Source organism: Tiliqua scincoides, chromosome 1 (genome assembly GCF_035046505.1).
Source record: "Tiliqua scincoides isolate rTilSci1 chromosome 1, rTilSci1.hap2, whole genome shotgun sequence".
NCBI classification, from domain to species: Eukaryota; Metazoa; Chordata; class Lepidosauria; order Squamata; family Scincidae; genus Tiliqua; species Tiliqua scincoides.
Genome location: NC_089821.1, coordinates 248,923,551 through 248,942,019, shown reverse-complemented (window position 1 = coordinate 248,942,019; position 18,469 = coordinate 248,923,551). Strand labels below are relative to the sequence as shown.

Genomic DNA, 18,469 nt, shown 5'->3' with positions numbered 1-18,469 from the left:
TGCCGGCCTAAGTCCCTTGGGCCAGCCTAGGAGGGTTACAAACATGCCGCAAAGCATGTCTGCGCCTCCTCAAGGGGAAGCCAGGAGGAGCGCCGGCCTGCAGAGACTGACATAAGCCTCCACACCGGCTTCCCCACTTGTGTCGGCCCACCTGTGCCAACTGGGCTGGGATCTGGCAGTTATGCTGGATCACAACCCCCATTCCTGGGGAGAACAGAGTGGCTTCAAGTCGCTCTGCTCGTCTCAGACTTGTGCCACCTCCAGAGGTGGCGCAAGTCCGAGGAGACCCATTGTGGCCAGCAGCTCTCACCCAGGGGTAAGGGGAAAAGTTTTCCCTTACCTCTGGCTGAACCGCTTCTGGCCACAATCCTGCACTGGATACAGCACAAGCCTCCTGTGCTGTATCCAGGATTGCGCCCTTAGTTAATGAGTTCCTAAGCTTATTTCTGGTCATGACCTGCTAAATGATGTCATTTCCTGCTTTATAACATCACTTTTGGCCCTCAGCAGGCGTAATGAATGCTATTCAGCCCACTGTATGAAATAAGTTTGACACCTCTGGTTTAGATGGTCATCTGGAACTTCTGACAGCCTTAATAGGTGCTTGCATCAGATGATCCACTGAAATTTTCCACTTTCCAAACACCTGCGCCCTTCACAGACCTGTAATTGATGAATGAATAAATAGCATTCAGGAAAAGACTCTTCTCATTCAGATCTTAATTATGGATATTTGATAGCTTTAAAGCAGACTTTGAGATTATTTAACTTGCCTTGGTCTATTTGTGAAAGTGATTTCTGGTCTACCTTTAAATTCAGAAGCAACTTCGGGTTTTGGGGGGGAACTTTTGGTTTGCCTCTGAAAACTGGAAGTTACTTCCAGATGCTTCTGTAGGTCAATGTGAGACCCGCATTGGCCAATAGAGTGTTGCCTGCCCAGTGTGATCCAGAAAAGGCTTCCAGGCTCCCCGCTGGCACCACCAAGAGCATCAGGACAAGGTGGGTCGTGGCACGGAAAACTGAGCAACCTCTAAAGAAAAGATGGCAGATTGAGCACCACTTTGTTATAACATCACTTCAGTGTGCGACCAGATCAAGAAAGAAACATCTGAATGTTGTGATTTCTTGAAAGATAGAAACCTTCTTTCAAATTATAAAAATCCCTACGGGGATTGAAATTTGCCTGCCTATGTAAACCGCCTTGAATAAAGTCTAAGGAGAAATCTGAGGACCAAGAAAGGCTGTATAGAAATACCTGTATTATTGTTATTGTTATTGTTATTGTTATTGTTATTGTTATTGTTATTGTTATTGTTATTGTTATTGTTATTAAGCAGAGAAAACAATTAGTACTGTAATTGTTTTGTAGGTTTATAGGCCTATCTCTGAAGAAAATACCTTACAGGACTGTAGAGCATATCTGCGATCTCTCCCAGACACTGATTCTCCAGAACTCTTTGGAATGCATCAATCTGCAGCAAGTGCATTCTTAAGATCTCAAGCACAGAGATTTATTGATTCAATTATCAGTACCCAGCCAAGGATCAGCACAAGCACCCTTGTCACCAGGTCACTGGAGTTTTCTTATTCTGTTGTATTATAGTCCAAATACACTATTAGGACTGAGCACTGAGTTAAGCATGCTTAAGCCAAAGTATTTCATAAAGGATACTCCCTCTCCTTTCTCCAAGGTGATGTCTCAGCTCTTCTACTTGTCTCTTATGGTTTTTTCACCACCATCCATTCTTGCTCTTGAACTGGCCACATTCTTATCTTTGACAATGTAAACACATGAAGCATTATGTAGTCCAGAAATGTCAAACCTAAGGCCTGCAGAAATTCTTTATGTGGCCCACGCAATAATTGGGCTCTCCCAGCCCAGCTGGGAATTGGGCTCACCCTTTCAGTGGTGCCACTTCTGCTGAGGATCTGGGAAGGAGAGATGGAAAGAGGCCTTGGAAGGCAAGGAACTTTTGGGGGAAAGGGACAGACCAAGAGGTGTGAGAGAGGGAGACATTGTCAAGGTACTGGGAGAGCCTAATTAATACACAGACTGTCCTTTCAGCAGCTCTGCCTCTGCCGAGGCATCACTTCATAGAGCACTGAAGCTGCAAAGCAGCTTTGGCAGCTTTGGCAGAAGCAGCACAGCTGAAAGGGCAGCCAGCGTGATAATTGGGCTGTCCTAAGAAAAGAAAAGATTTTTATATTTTCTGTCATTTGCAACTGAGTTCCTACGTGAGAACAAATTGCTTATTTCTGACCATCACTGTTTCCACATACATGGAGCAAGATGTCACTTCTTGCTTTACTTCTGGCCTTCATCACTATGAATGCTTATTCAACTCACTGAAGATGCTCTAGTGTCTTTGCTGTGGCTGTCACAGGGAGCATGCTGAGTATAGCTGGGGAAGGCTCTTTTGCCAGAGATTGAAGGAGTAATGTCCCTTTGTTGGAAGGTGAAGGATTACGAGGAACCTACCTCAATTAAGTTTTAGTTAAGGATATACTGTTAGCAGAGGCGTTCCGAGGGCTTTTGGCACGCATGGCAACGTTGTAACATCATGACACCATGCAGTGTCATGACATCATTAGGAGGAAGCAGTTGGAGCGCAAGCACTCACTCCACAACCAGCCAGGTGAAATAGCCCAACTGGCTGCTGAGAGGCCCCATGTGCTGCTACTGCTTCCCCAGTCAGGAAGCAGTTGGAGTATGAGGGCGCGCTCAGCAGTTGGCCGGGCAATTTTATCTGACCGGCTGCTGAGATGGCACATGCACTCCAATTGCATCTCGAGTGGGGCAGCAATTGGAGCACACGCTCTTACACCCACCCACAAGTCCCCCCCCCCCATGATACAAGCTACGTTTTCCACATGGGCATTACGCTTCTGGCTGCTAGATGCATTAAGTATTTCATTTGCATTTGTTTGCCTTTTTGACCTTGAGGTGATTGTATTTTGTCATAAGTCCCCCTCTTTCCCTATCCATGAATTTTGTTTTTTAATAAAATGCTTTTTATACATTAATGCTGAGGCCTCCCCATGGCCCTATTACCAAAAGACACACATGCATACACACACATATTTGGAAGATCAATGTCAAAGAGGTGGGAGGAGAGAATAATGCAATTTGGCTTTTAAATTTACGTCATTTCCTCCTTTCATCACACGTGTATAGAAAACCCCACTCAGATAATCAAAAGATATTTATTTCACAAGAAATAAAGAGCAACAAAATATGAAATGGTAACCATTAACTTGTTTCAGCTATATTGATAATTTTCGCTCTACAATACTTGCTTTTCTTCCCTAGTGGTGAGAAGGATCAAGATGCAATAGTACTGGAAATAATATCTGACATTCTAATGAAGCTTCCACTGACAGTTGAGGATATGGAACTTATGCCTAGAGATAGAATGGCAACCAGTGAAAAAGAGACACTTGCAGGCTTGAGGTCAGGACCTGTTTGGGCAGCTCTTGAGAACACTGCAAAAGGTGAGGGCTGTGTTTTACATAAGATTCATCCTAATTTTATGTTATCCAGTACGAAGAAATTTCAAACTATACAACTGGTTTGTGTGCATTAATTATTATTATTATAGTTATGTAATGTGGAATAAATTCAATAATAAAGTAATAAAAAAAGTTTTCCAAAGGGTTATGCTGTTAGATGATCTCCATGTATGTGAAAAAACAGTCACTAGTGGTACAGCAATACGTGTGTTATCTACTATTGCTGGAATAACTTGAACAGAAAAACCTAACCATGAAATTGTGTATATGCTTACATGGAAGTAAGCTCCACTATATTTAATATGGTTTACTCCCAGATAAGTGTGTGTAGTATTGCAAGCTATGAGTCAGCTCAGAGAATTTGGGCTCCTGAGAAGAGCACTTGCCTGGGTATCCCCCCCCCCAATGCAAACCCATGTGGTACAAAAATTTTGGTAGAAATCAGAGCTATGTTTATTGATTGCCAGATAGTAATTGGTAAAAGCAGCAGCTCCTGTCTGTAAGACTCCACCCCCAGTGCAGGCACTTAACTTGAAGGAGACAGCTATGCTGCCAAAGTCCTTCTTTGGGTGAAACCACCCTTGCTTCAAACCCAAGCTCACCTTGTAGCTCAGCCAGCATCATCACTGCCAACCCATGTGAACAGGCATCACTGCTCCACCTACCGCTTTTGCTTGTTTGAGGGCAGACTGGATCCCTAATCCTCCTCTCATGCTATCCTGCCAGACATGGCCTAATTGGTGCAAACAAGAAGGATGAAGGGAGGCTGTCCTGCTGCCTAGCAGTCCTCAGGGATCCTCCCAACTGCTCTTTCACCATCCCATGGTCCAATCATATGTGTGGGGATGGAACCAAGCAAGGAGCATATCCCCTCCCACCATGTATATTGGAGGCAGATCAAAGTTCAAAAGAGAATAAGGATGCTGTACAAACTTGTGTAAATGTGGTACTGTATTTCTGTTGAATTAGTACTTCTAGCATGATTCATCTATACAAACTAAACACCAACTGCTCCACTCACTTTTATACAAAACATTTTGTCTTGAGTCATTTCAAAGGAATATTAGCAAAATATCAGGAGAATTAATGTCTCTGCTTAAGTCAGGGTGACCCAAGACAATCTTCTGCCTAAGCAGAAGATTCAAATATTGTTTCTTCAACTAAAACTATAATAATAAATAATTGGCAGCTTTTTCTCTTTTACTAGTACCCAAAATCTGCCACTTCACATGGCTTAACAGTAGGGCCATCCTCAGTATAAAGGTTAAAAACTCTAGAAATTGATACCAGTGGATTTTTTTTTTCCATCTTAGGTCCTGATTCTTTTATCAAATCAACTTTGCTAACTATCTTGCATCAGGAAATTGACCGGTATAATCATTTATTGTCCATAATAATTCAGTCATTACATGAACTTCAACAAGGCACCAAAGGTATGATTATCTTTACCACTGGAATGGAAGAGCTTTATAATTCAATATTGGAAGCCAAAGTGCCCGACCAGTGGCAGGTAGGTGAACTGTCTGCCACAAAACTTCTTTAAAACATGAAATAAATATTTATTTTCTATGTTTCAAGGCTGGTGATTTGTTTTGATGTTATGGTCATGATTCAAAGTATATACTTTTATTGAAGATTTTTTTATTAGAAAAGAATGGGAGAAAAGGCAATTCACCTTTGGGAAGAATTAAAGAGGAGTTATTTTAATGTTTAGCTCTTGTCATAACAGTTACATGTACTGGAGACTTCTGATAACCTGGCACCATTGGGCTCTAGATCAGCATTTTTCAACCAGCGGTATGCGTCCTACTTGGTGGTACACGAGGTGGAGTCTGGTGGTACAAGCGGTACCCCGGACACGTGCCACTAAGCAATGAGACCACAGCATCAGTAGGAGGCTTGACTCGGTGGGCAAAGCTTCATTGCATGGTTTTTACACACTTGAAAAAGCCCTGCTACCCACCCTGAGCCTCTTACTGTGTCTGTTGTGTTGCATCTGGCCTCCCAATCCAGTGGTAACTGACAATGACATCATTGCCAGTTACTTTTGGTGGTACTTCCAATATGTGAACTGGCACACTGGTGGGGGCAAAGTGCTCTAGATGGTGCCAGATTATCAAAAATGCCAGACCATCGGGTGATACAGTACAGACCTCCCTGATCCCTAATCTGGTCTGCCTGTTGCTATTGTGATAGTGTAGCTACTGTGTGTACTGCATTTACTTTACATACAAGCCACTTGGGTGTTCCTTGAGCAACTTATGTAACCTCGCTTGGCAATGGCCCCGCTATGCCAGGCTATACAAGTTGCTCAGCAACTTGAGCAGCTTGAATGTAAAGTCACTACAGTACTTATTGCATTTACTTTACAATTAAGCTGCTTGGTCATTCCCAAGCAATTTCTGTAGCCTGACAAGTGCAATTGTGCCAGCTGGCATATTTTGGTGCCAGACAAGTAGGAGTGCTGGGCAATCAGATGCCAGATTACTGGAGTTGCACGTAAATTGTTTCTGTAGAATCCTGTAACATTTCAAACATCCTAAAGAACAGTTATTTGTTTTAAGAAGACCTCAGTTCATACTGAAATCCCTTTTGAATATGCAAAATCAGGTTGTCTGTCCAAATATAGAATTTTCAGGCACAGATTTTGGTTTTATGTAATTTAGCGCATTCTAAAGTCTTAGTTGGTTAAGTATTGAAGAATTTAAAGTGCATATGATATGTTAAGAAGAGATAGTTTCCTCATTTAAGAGTGATGTCAGAAGGTGAATAATATTTATGAAGTGGGGCTTCAATATCCTGTATAGATTCTTGTCTCTTCACATGACTAGGCAGAAGCAGAATGAATTTAGGCAGTCAATAGTAACTATTGTAGAATTACATTTGCTTAATTTATACAAGTCACAAAATTCAGCTCTTCTTGTCACAGGAGGGATTAGCACAGAGTAGACAATTATGGACAAGTCCTCCTTAAGATCCCAAAAAGTGTAATCCCCTTTATCCCAAGTGTTTGCAGGATAAGTGCTTGCACTCAGACCTCTTCTGAGCAAATGACCTGTGTGTAATGCAGTTGTGTGAAAAGTGCCCACGGTCTAACATACGTCCATACTATCAGAGCTGCTTTCTTTTTGCCAACCAGCTGGATATGCCATTGCAATGTTGGCACACAACTGCCTTCCTGCAGTCTGCAGAACAGAAGAGATACTTTATTCTTAAAATTTTTTTTTAACGTGAGATTGTGCTTTGTCCACCTTTATGCAACAGAAACATTCTTATAAATCTTGTAAATCTCTGGGATCCTGGATTGATGACCTCATTATACGAGTGAATTTCTTTTCCATTTGGGCAAATCGTGTTGTCACCTGTATGAAGTCAAGGTAACATAAAATTATAGCAAGGTGTATAAATATTAGGAACTTGCTTTAGAAAGAGTAGCCTTCAAATGCAAAGTCTAATGCAGTCATTTTGTATGGCAATGTTTTTCGTTGCTACTATGGAAATCCATTTGAAGACTATGTATGTGGCATGCCATGTATGTTGTTTGAGCATGGTAGATTTTTTAAAATATAATTTCTTATTTGAATTGATGGCTCTCCTTTGGAAGCAGGAGAACATTCTTGAACCTTTAGGGATTGTCCCTCCCATCAGAATGGAAGTTTGGGCCATCATACTAACTTCTCCACTGAGGAGGGATTTCTTACCTTTCACACTGGCTATATTTAGTGACAGCAGCAGGAGCTGAGCTTAATCTTTGGAGCTCATTTTGTTTATTTGTTTCCTCTCTCCCCACCAACACATTGAGAGTAATAGCACCTTTGTAGAGAACAGAGGGAGAGCATACTTTTCTTTTTCTCCTGACACTATGAGTCATTTTTTCATTTTCCTTTTTAAATGCTTTTTGCTATCACATTTTTTAGCCTCATTAGCATTTTTTTCCTTCTGCTCATCAGTTTAGATTAGGGGATCTTTCTAGGCCAGTTCGTTACCAGCCTGCTTTTAAATTTGTGTACCATGAGGGAAAACAAATTAGTGTGCAGGGATCCTGTATAGTGGCCAATGGTACAGCTATGCTATGCAGTGGGAAAAGGAAGAAGGAGACATGGATGTGCAAAAAAAGGGGGGTTGTTGTTGTGTTGACTTAACAGATGAAAAGGAGGAATCACAAATATGTAGTGCCCAGGTGAACTTGCTCAGTCAGTCACTGTAGCTCTACAGGGGGAAAAAATAACTTGGTTCATGTGTAACTGTAACTTATGTGTAAGCAGTTGTTGGGAAAGGAAAGGAAAGAAGAGGAGAAAGAGAAGTCCTTAGAAGGAGAAAGGGGGCATAGTGAGAAGGGGTGCAGGGAAATTAGACGGGCTTCCCAGAGAAACCTAGGATTAAGAAGAGGGTTTTAGGGTATAAGGAAAGGGAAGGGAGAAAAAGGGGAAATTAGTAGAAATGGAAGGAGAAACATTCCTGAAGTTCAGACCATGGCAAAAGGCTGTGGATAGAGCATGGATGTCTATAGCCTGAACCAAGGGCTACAGGCAAGGGCCGCAAAATTACCTCACCCACTTGAGGTAGGGAAGCTGGTACCCAGAGTTTCTGTAGACTTTCCCTTCATAGAATCCTATGAGATCCTTTGTGGGATGAGCTAATTAAGGGGTTTAATTTGATTATTTCTGCCTTTGTATTTCACACCAAGTTGAGGATGCAATGGGTGGAACAGGATGTCCATTGTCTTGTTAACATGCCTCCATTGAGTTTAACCATGGAGTTCCTGAGGACTGTTAGATTTGGGGAATCATTCTTTTGTTTTGCCATGTTTTTTTTTCCCCCATATCAGGAGCTTTGAGGAGGTAGTTGTAATTACAGGTCAACAATCTGCTGGTACAACAGGATATTTGGATGCTGGAGCCAGCAGAGCTCCATTTGATACAATGTGATAGAAAGGGGTTGGGGATGATTACTCAGGTCACCAAAAGCGTGCTCTTCTTGGCCTGTGTAACTGAAACCTCTTGCCATCAGTCCAGTACTGCAGTTCTCAAGCTCTCAGGGAGTTTGAGGACCACAGTAAGTTATTGCCTGGGAGCAGGGACGGCAGCGGGGTCGGGGGGAAGGCAGCGACACGACCCCCAGGATCACGTCGCTAAGGGGGCTGCAGGGACTGACATTTGCTTACCAGTACCTGCAGCAGCCTCCTGGGAGTGCAGGGGCCCTGCACAAGCGTCCACAGGGCTTCTCAGCCTCCAGAAAGTGAAAGAAGAATGATCGTGCCCTGCCTCTGCAAAATCGGAAGTGGAGCGCGATCACTCCACTTTCACTTTTTGAAGGCTGGGGAGTCCTACGGAGGGTCACGCAGGGCTCCCTGCACCCCTGGGAGGCTGCTGCGGGGACTGGTAAATGCATGCCAGTCCCTTCAGCCCCCTTAGCGACATGATCCTGGGGATTGCGTCGCTACTTCCCCTTGCCCCACCCCTTAGTTTGAGAAGGCCTGGTTCAGTAAATAGCCACATTACTGGCCTAGTCCATGCTCTCTTGGCAAGCATCCAGCACCAAGTACATGTGTATACAGGTGTGCATCACTTAATGATTGGATACATTCTCCAATCCCCATCATTAAGCAATTCTGATATGTGGACATTCAGCATACTGTATTACATTTTAGTCCATTTCACTCCATAACATTTTATATACATTATACTGTATTCATGGCCCAATCCTATCTAACTTTCCCCTACCAATCCAGCCGCAATGCAGCCCCAATATAAGGGAATAAATGTTACCTTACCTTGAGGAGGCCTCCGTGACTTCTCCTCCACTACACAATGCAGCAAACACCCAATTGGCACAATTGGATCAGCACTAGAAAGTTGAATAGGATCAGGCCCTCAGTCAGTAGATGAGACTGAGTGTAATGAAATGTAATCTAGTGACTAAGTGCAGTATAGCGTCTATTGGTTGAATGCTATCTACTGACTGAATGCGTCACTAGATGGCATCTATGAAGTGTAATGAAGTGAAATTGACTAAAATGTAATAGGACAGGCCAGTAGTTCTCACACATTTAGCACTGGGACCCACTTTCTAGAATGAGAATCTGTCAGGACCTACCGGAAGTGATGTCATGACCAGTAGTGACATCATCAAGTAGGAAAATTTTTAACAACCCTAGGCTGCAATCCTACCCACACTTACCCAGGAGTACGTCCCAACACTTATGCCTTGATTACACAGGCCAACACACATTTTGCTTCCTTAAATGTTACACCAAATCCTGGGTATATTTGGGGTGCTGATTCCAAAAATGGCCTCCGTTTTGCCCTATCACGTCTAGTTTTGGAGACATGGCATAGCCTCTTTAGTGAATGGTTCAAGCGGCTTCCTCATGAGGAAGCTTACACCATGGCTTCCTCATGAGGAAGCTGCTTGAACCATTCACCAATGAGGCTATACTATATCTCCCAAACTTGAAGGATCAAGAATACCCTTCCCTTCCATAGAATTGGAACTAAATGTAAGAAATTTTGTGTTTTTAACATTAATGTTCATTGGTGAGTGCAAAATTATATTGTACTCCATACAATATACAAAAATCAGACAATCCTGACGTGACTAGCTTGACATTTTCCTGTCTAGAAACACTTATGTTGCAGTTTTCTCTTCACTTTCAGCATCTCCCTAGTGTGGGGTTGTACTGTGCAATACACGGGTTGACTCTGTTAGCCTCAGAATAACAGCCTAGAGCTACCTGATACTCTGCCTTAACATTGTTTAAGGGTGGTCATTTGCCTTTCTCATTGGAGCGGTCAAGACACACCTGAACCTCTATTTGATCTCCAGCCTTGCCAGTTGGGCTATTGCCTGGTGAAGTTGAACAAAACACAAGACCTAAGAAAGACCAGCCATGCTTATTGGCAGAAGGCCCAGTATAGCTCAGCTGAGCCCCTTTAAACCTACCTAGGTGCTCCCAGAAGGAGAACACAAAAAGGTTAACCTCAACTGAGTTATTCTTGTTGTGTTAAGGAGTTGTTTATGGTTATATTATTGTAGTAATTGAGACTTTGGACAGTAAAAATGATTTATATTATTCATTAGTTAATTTGGCCATTAAGGATGATAAAACACATTTCAGAGTTAGTTGGCTATTCAGAAAATCTGTATTCTGAAAGGTTCACTGTGTTTGAAATAGATTTAACTATTTGGTGGCACTTTCAAGGAATACCAAACCAAGTGAAGATGCTGAGTTTTTCCGTGACAACAATAAAGGACATCCCAATTGCTTTTGGCTTCCAGTTTTCTTTTTTCCACAAGGTACAGAAGTTCATGAACAGTTGGCTACGATCCATTTAGTTTTAATTTTCCTTAATTTGTACTTTATCAGGTTTTAAAAGGTTAGTAGATTTATTTTGTGTTTCATTATTACTAGTTTAATAAGCCATTTCCGATCAACGTTGCATATTTGCAACAGGGATCAAATGTATACACCTGTGGGCCAGGCAAAAATGGGTTAATGGCTAGTGATTAATTAGCCATTAATCCAATGGCTAATACTATTTTAATACCGAATATTGGAAGAAAAATGAATAGGTATTGAAAGTTGCATTTGTTTAAATATAATAACCCTAGCCTGTGGAGAGAAAAATATAGCTAGTGTGCCTCAGAGGGGATTCAAAAGCAGCAGGTGATGCAGGACGAGGGACTGCTGTTTTATCAACTGTCAAAAGCCCCTTGTCAGCCTGCAAGCTCAGTAGTAGAGCACAAGCTCTGCCTGCAGACCTGCTCAGGTTCATTCCATGGTTCGTCCTATTAAAAATATCTTCAGTACTAGGGTAGGAAAATACCTTTGCTAAGGGGCTAACTACATGTGATACACTGTTAATCTGAAGCCCACAGAGGAAGGAGCAGCTGAGAGGTTGATATAGAATAGGCATGATACAGCACAATTATGCCTGGCATTTCAATTAGCCCTTCTCCTGTTTAGAAAGAAGGGGAGAACTTGGAGACACAATTTCATGTCATGCTTTTACTTACTAGACATTACGTAGGAGAAAAGTGCAGGAGGTCTTGTTTTCAGTGACCACCATGTGTCTCATGTAATGTTTAGTTCCACCCTTTAATGCAGCATATTTTATAATTCACTGTTTTAATTTCCGATCAACATTGCATATTTGCAACAGGGATCAAATGTATACACTTGTGGGCCAGGCAAAAATGGGTTAATGGCTAATGATGCCAGATGTGGGAAGTATTACCAATTTCCAGGACCACTGAAAGCTGACATTGGGCCCAGGGCACAATGCCTGATTGGGACTGCCCCCCCCCTTCCTACAGTCTCTAGAATGCACTGGGGTAACAGAAGTGCATTGAAAGCTGTAGTGGAGACATAGCCCTGGATAGGCTGAGATTGAGGTACCCAAATTTATTTTGTGATAAATTTGTTTTGTACTGTACAGTTTGTCATGGTTCGAACCTCTTGGAAGCCTGGGCCCTGAGGATTTTGCCCTTCCCCATCCCTGTCTCCTCAGGCCTGCCAATTTCTTCATTGTGGTGATTAAACTCATCCCCACCTAATTAAAGGCCAAGTTTAGTTAAATTTTCAAAAGAGGTGGTTTTTAAACTATGCCAGAGACTAGAGGACCTGTTCCCAGTGCCAAGAGCTCTGCACTTTCTAATTCCACAACTCATTTCAACATGTGCTATGGCACATGTATATGTTGCTCCTATAGGATTCCTTACCGCCATTCTTCAGAATTATGCTCGGCAGAATAATGTACCAGTGGATTCACTTACTTTTGTCCACAAAGTTCTTCCATGCACTGAGGAACAAGATTTTAGAGGTGTCACAGGAAAAGAAAACATATTAAACAAAGCATTCAAGGTAAGAAAATAAGAGTTATTGTTGAAGGTGTGGGCTGTCCACATGTGTTGTACCCAGAAGTCCTCAAGTCCTGATCCTTCTTAGCTTTCCCAGGCAACAACTCATCCTTCCTGCCTATATTTAAAACATATTAATTGAAACTTTTCCCAATGGAAACAATGGGGTTGGTATAGGTTAGGGCAGTGATTCCCAAACTTTTTAGCATTAGGACCCACTTTTTAAATGACACTCTATCAGGACTCACCTAGGTTTATGAGACCTTAAAAAAAAGATCTAAAAAGAATCATTTATTTAAAAGTAATAATAACCCCCAAAAGATGCTAAAATATTTAGCTCCCTATATTTTCACATGCTTGCAAACTGCCGGAGATCGGTTTGCAAGGACCTGAGCACTTTGCAGGGCAATTAGCAGTTATGTGTTTTTTGAATAGACTGCTATAAGACCCACCAGTGGGTCCCAACCCAGTTTAGAATCACTGTATTAGGGGAAAAGTCATTCTATGAGATTGTCTCATGGAATAATACTTGTAAAAATTTCATAGATTTTTCTCACCAATCCCAAGACTATTGAAAAATAGATTTATGTTCAGCCTGTCTATTTAAACTACCTTGTCTACTGAGAAAAGCACTAAATAAGGTGTGATTTTTTTCAGGAACATAACCCCTGGGTAAATTGAGAGCTGCCTGTACAATTGAAGTGTCTGAGGGCCTGACCACATTACATTAAATATATAATTTGATTCTGGGATGCTTGGGTTTTTCTTTAGCAGGTGAGAGGAATTGATTAGGGCTGTGGCATGGGGGAGGGGGAATTAAACTCTTCCTCTCTGCTGTGATCCTGATCTGAGCCCCTCTTCTGGCTGCTATTTACCCAGGGAGAACAGCTTCTGAATGCCAATGGGCCTTTCCTTCTGGGTCAACTAGCCATCAGGTGCAGGCGAACTCTAACTCACCACAATTCCATACCATAGTCTCAGCCCACCACCCACTTATTTACACTGAAAAACCTTCAAGGCCAAAATATGCATTTAATGTAAAGTGTAGCTAGACTCTGAAACACATGTCTGAAATTAAATGGAGAAGAGCACACCCTGCTTCTTCTGAGGTACAGGTGGGACCCTTTTGGAGCACATCTGCTTAGAAATAGCTGCGATGGTTATACACCATTACATACGATGGGGTCGTATAATGTGCATCTCAGCTCTAAGACTTTTACATGTCCTTACCAGTTCACAATATCATCAGAGCTAGCTTGCACCCCTGTACTAGCAGCCTTCCCTTAAGGAATGAGGTGCATGCAGTATAAATTTTATAATTTATAACTCTGAGACCTTTTAGTGTTCAACTAGGTCTAACTCCACAGGTACTAGGAAGGGCACATGTTGATATTGCTTCAGCGGTGGCCTATGCTTTACATGTGAGGCAAGTCCATTATGTTGTACTGCCAGTTTGTTAATGCTTCATTCTAAAAGGCTACCCTCTCCACAATAGTTGCATGTTTATGGCAACATATTTGGCTTTATAGATGGTACCCCAGCTCTGCATTCCTTCACCAATTGCTGATATCAAACTAATATTGCTATGTCACAGTACCTTTTCTGATGATGTGAGTTTACCAGTCATAGTGTTGACCTACCTTTCTTTACCAATTCAAAGCCAGTGTCTTCTTACACCATTACTATGACATGTCAAAGTCCATCCCCCCCCCAACAATCATTACATGAACTTGCCAAACACGTTTCTGAAGGTTTGTAGAAGCAGGCAGCCTACAAATGTATTTACAGTCTGCCCAGGTACCTGCGAATCCAGCATCTGCAGATTTGCATGACTGTGGATAGCACAGGCTGCTTTTCAAAATGCTTAAAAGTGTCAAAATAAGTTTTCTCATCTTCATGCTGCAAAATTTCTTCATTTTCTGGGTTGCAGGGCAGCCACTTGGAAGGGCAGCCAACTTCTGGAAGCCATTTCCGGGTTGTACGACCCCAGCCCTTGCTTCACCCAGAATGTACCATTCTGAGGTAAGCCACAGGCACAGGAGGTAGTTGTGTGATGTGGGAGTTGCTTCTGGGAATGCAGAAGACTGCCCTGCAGCCCTATAAAAAGAACAATTTTGCAGCCCGAATGTGGAGACATTTTGACTTATTTCAATACTTCAAAGCAGTTTTAAAAGCAGACTTCAGTACCTTCCGATATCAGTATCCATACAGTGGGCGCTGGAACCAAACTCCCATGGATGCTGAGAGACAACTGTATGGATAAAAAGCTCAGCAAAGCTAATTTACATTTTTCTTGTTTTTAGGCCTCCTCTTTGGTCCAAACTGGGATTATAGTCTTTGGTTTATACCTAGATGGTGCATGCTGGAATTCTGCTACAGAAGCTTTAGAAGAACCAGATTTGCAAAGGAGATTTTGCCTACTACCAGACATACATTTTTTACCACAGGAGGTGAAGTTTTATATTCCTCATTATATAGAAGAGTTTAGGGTTGGTAATAAGTAACATGCACAGAAAGATGAATAGCAGATAATGATGGGAATTATACAAGCCGCTTGTGGTTGTATCCTCTTGAATTTAAATCTGAAACGAGATATTTAGATCTTCAAGATATAATTTTGCTACTTTGTGCACTACATTACCCCTTTCCATTGTGACACATGTAGATTGCAAGTCATGTTGGCGTCTTATGCATTGTTATTGGGTTGTTATAGCAATGGCAGATATTTGGACATACTGTAGTTAAAAGACAGTGTGCAACAGAAAATGCACAAGTCAGTGAAACTACTTAGTTCTTAATTTGTCAGATATTAACAATTATTAGATAACTTCTTCTGTAAAGAAAGTTTTGGATTAATGACAGACTTCTTGTTCAAGGGTAGCTAAGCAGAAGTTAAAGGTTAACTCCTCATCTGACAACTGAAGAGCTTTACATCCAGTATCCAGATCTTTACTTTGTTCTAGGACAGTGGTCTCCAAACTTTTTGACCAGAGGGCCACATGAAATATTTGGCGCAGTGCTGAGGGCTGGAAAAAAATTTAAATATAAAATTTAAATAAATGAATTAGAGATGGAACTTAGATGAATGAATGAGTGGACTCATTCACTCAGCCTCTCCAGCCCTCAGAACACCCTCCAGATGCAATCGAAGCATAGCTCTGGTCATGTTCAGTCGAGTGGGCCAGAGGCTTTTAGGGGACAAGAGGCTGGCCACAGGCCAGATAGAAGGTTTCTGCGGGCTGCATCTGGCCCCCAAACGGGGTTTGGAGACCCCTGTTCTAGGAGATAAATGACCCTCCTAGATACAGCTTTAACTTCTAGGCAGATAGGGCATTACAAGCTCTGAAAAATGTCTTAAGCCCTATGGAAAGTGAAATTGAGCAGCACATGCCCATTTACTTGTGAGCAGGCAAACAAGCCTTGGCTCTTATTGAAGGCAAGGCAAAGGGGAATGTAAGGCCACCAGAATGGTCCTGATCGCATGTACATGGAGCTCAACAAACACCATAGTAAAAAGGATGAAAACAGGCTTGAGAAGTTGGTAAAGTGACTTTTTTTAGCCTCATAAAGCTAGGTGGGTCCTGATAGAGTGTTTTTAAAAGTGGGTCCTGGTGCTAAAGTTTGGAAACTGCTAGGTGCACTAGACAGCACCTGCCAAACTGCTATGTACATAGATGAGACAAAACTCTTGCACACATAGAATCTTGTGCTCTCAGTTGCCCTTTAACAATTGCAGGAGACAACCAAAAAAGTGTAAAGCAACAGTCCTACCTGTGGGGAAAAGGCTGTTTTTCCTCTTCTGCTTTCAGCTTCAGTTTCAGAGCCCACAGACAATCAGGTCATGACCCACTAATGGAACCAGACCCACTGTTTTGGAAACATTGGTCTAATGCAGGGGCACCCAAACCCCAGCCTGGAGGCCACTTGCAGCCCTTGGCAACGCTCAATCCGGCCCACAGAAAGCCCCCAATCTCCAATGAGCCTCTGGCCCTCCAGAGACTTGCTGGAGCCCACACTGGCCCAAAGCAACTGCTCTCAGCATGAGGGTCAAACAGTTGCCTCTCACATAAGCTGTTGGACGAGGGCTCACTCCACTAGTTGCTGTTTCACTTTTGTGATGTGTCAGTGAAGGAAAAGCCTTGAGCTACTGCACGACCTTCATTCATTCATATAGTCCATCTCTAAATTCATTTATGTAAATTTATTTAAATTTTAAATGTAAATTAATTCTTTTCCTCCCTGGCCCCCAACAGTGTCGAAGAGATGATGTGGGCCTCCTGCCAAAATGCTTGGACACCCCTGGTCTAGTGTATGGTGTATATTGTGCCTAATAAGGGCAGTATGTCTACTTTATTTATTTGCTGGAAACGGCTATAACTCAGGTCAGACACTTGGCAAAATGTTGTTGCAACTTGCTTCATGGAGTAATGAGCACAGAACTGACCTGATCTTTGTAGTTGCCCTATCCCAGCCTGCTCCATGGCAAAATAAAGGAAGCTGAATATATGGTGGCTGCCTATGTAAATAATGGCTGTGCACTTTACTAATTCTGTATAACATATATTTAAAATGTAGGCCCTATTATAACAAGTGTTAATTCAACAGAATACTTTTTTTTCAATTAAAGATTAGGTATTTGGGTGAAGATAATCTAGAGGAGGACACAATCCAGTTCCTTTATGAATGTCCATTATATAGGACACCTGAAAGATCCGGCATACTGTCCTCTACAGGACTATCAACTAACTTTGTAACAACAGTCAACCTACCTACTCTGATACCTCCCAGCCACTGGATAACAAGAGGAGTTGCACTGCTCTGCCAAGCAGATGACTGAGAAATTAAAAGAACCAAACCAGAAGTCTGTGAGGTATTTCACTGTGCTATGAAATAATATCAGACACAACCCAATTTAACATTTAATAGGTATTTCTGATCCGTCTACTGCAGCATTCTGTTTCAAATGATATCCAGTTTGTTTCTGTTTCAGATTATTATTATTATTATTTTATTAATTTGTACCCGCCTTTTTGCACACAGATGATATGAGCAACTTACTTCCTTGGAAGACAATACATCAATAAACCATGATTGTATTATGCATATAATCCCAGTGTATTCTTCTTCTTTCTCCCGTGCTTCAAGGCCTCCACCTTCCTGGTAATGCCCATTGTGTTGTGAAAAGCAACACATTTTGGATTTGCTGAATCTGCTGCCCAAACCAATTTGAGTAATTTCAAATTCTATAGAACCTTTCTACCTCCATTCATAATTTTATGAACTTTAGCTTAGAACACAGATGACAAGTTACACCTGCTGAAATTCTCCTATGCAATTGTTAAAGGTCCAGGAACCCTAAAGTTAAAAGTTTGCCCACCCCGGCTTAGAAAAAAAGATAAGGGCAGACATGAAAACGTTTTATGGCATGGGTGAACATAATCTATACACAATATCCCATTATGTAGAAATTCCCAAGACTTAATGAATGCTCTATTCTCCAACTACTACATGCCCAATGTTACTAAAACTCTTTTCTCTAGTTTGCTTCTGGAGTAAGAGCCAACCTATGAGAAAATACAACAGGCTTCCAACTGAAAACTAGCCTGGTGCATTTCCCCTTTTATGGTTATGATACAATGATATATTTGTCACATATGTGAGAGAACCATATATTTTTAAAGTCAAAACTGAGTAGATTTCATTTTCAGCATATGGAAGGAAGGTCTAGATGACTCCCAGGAATGGGTCACCCTCCAAACAGGACTAGATTACTGGCAGAATAATCCGGACCCAGGTCCCTACACCAGCCTCAGACTATCACAAACATGCCATGAGGCACATTTGTGCCACCCTGTGATTTGGGGAAGCTAGTGCGGGCCTGTGCAGCTCCCAAAGGCCAAATCCAGACCCTGCTCCAGTGAGTTTGTGCCAGCCGAGGTAGGCCAGTGCAAGGGGTGAGAAAATGGAACAGAGGTGCAGAGGGGCTTTTGGGAGCAGGGGCACTGCAGACTGGGAGGCAGACCAGGCCCAGGAGAGGATGGGATTGGCCATGGCCTGAATCTCAATCCCCCTCCCTGGCGCATGCAGCCTTACGTAGGTT

General features: G+C 42.2%; 1 protein-coding gene across 1 annotated transcript in view; it reads left to right on the top strand.

Moving 5' to 3' along the window:
• The window catches only part of DNAH14 (dynein axonemal heavy chain 14), a 283,703-nt gene extending 266,497 nt beyond the window's left edge, over positions 1 to 17,206 (top strand). The window contains 9 exon segments of the mRNA XM_066623355.1: positions 1,370 to 1,569; positions 3,311 to 3,492; positions 4,824 to 5,020; positions 6,775 to 6,887; positions 10,685 to 10,806; positions 12,222 to 12,373; positions 14,673 to 14,824; positions 16,757 to 16,773; positions 17,016 to 17,206. Of these exon segments, the coding sequence (XP_066479452.1) occupies positions 1,370 to 1,569; positions 3,311 to 3,492; positions 4,824 to 5,020; positions 6,775 to 6,887; positions 10,685 to 10,806; positions 12,222 to 12,373; positions 14,673 to 14,824; positions 16,757 to 16,773; positions 17,016 to 17,206 (1,326 nt within the window).
• The last annotated feature ends 1,263 nt before the right edge of the window (positions 17,207 to 18,469 follow it).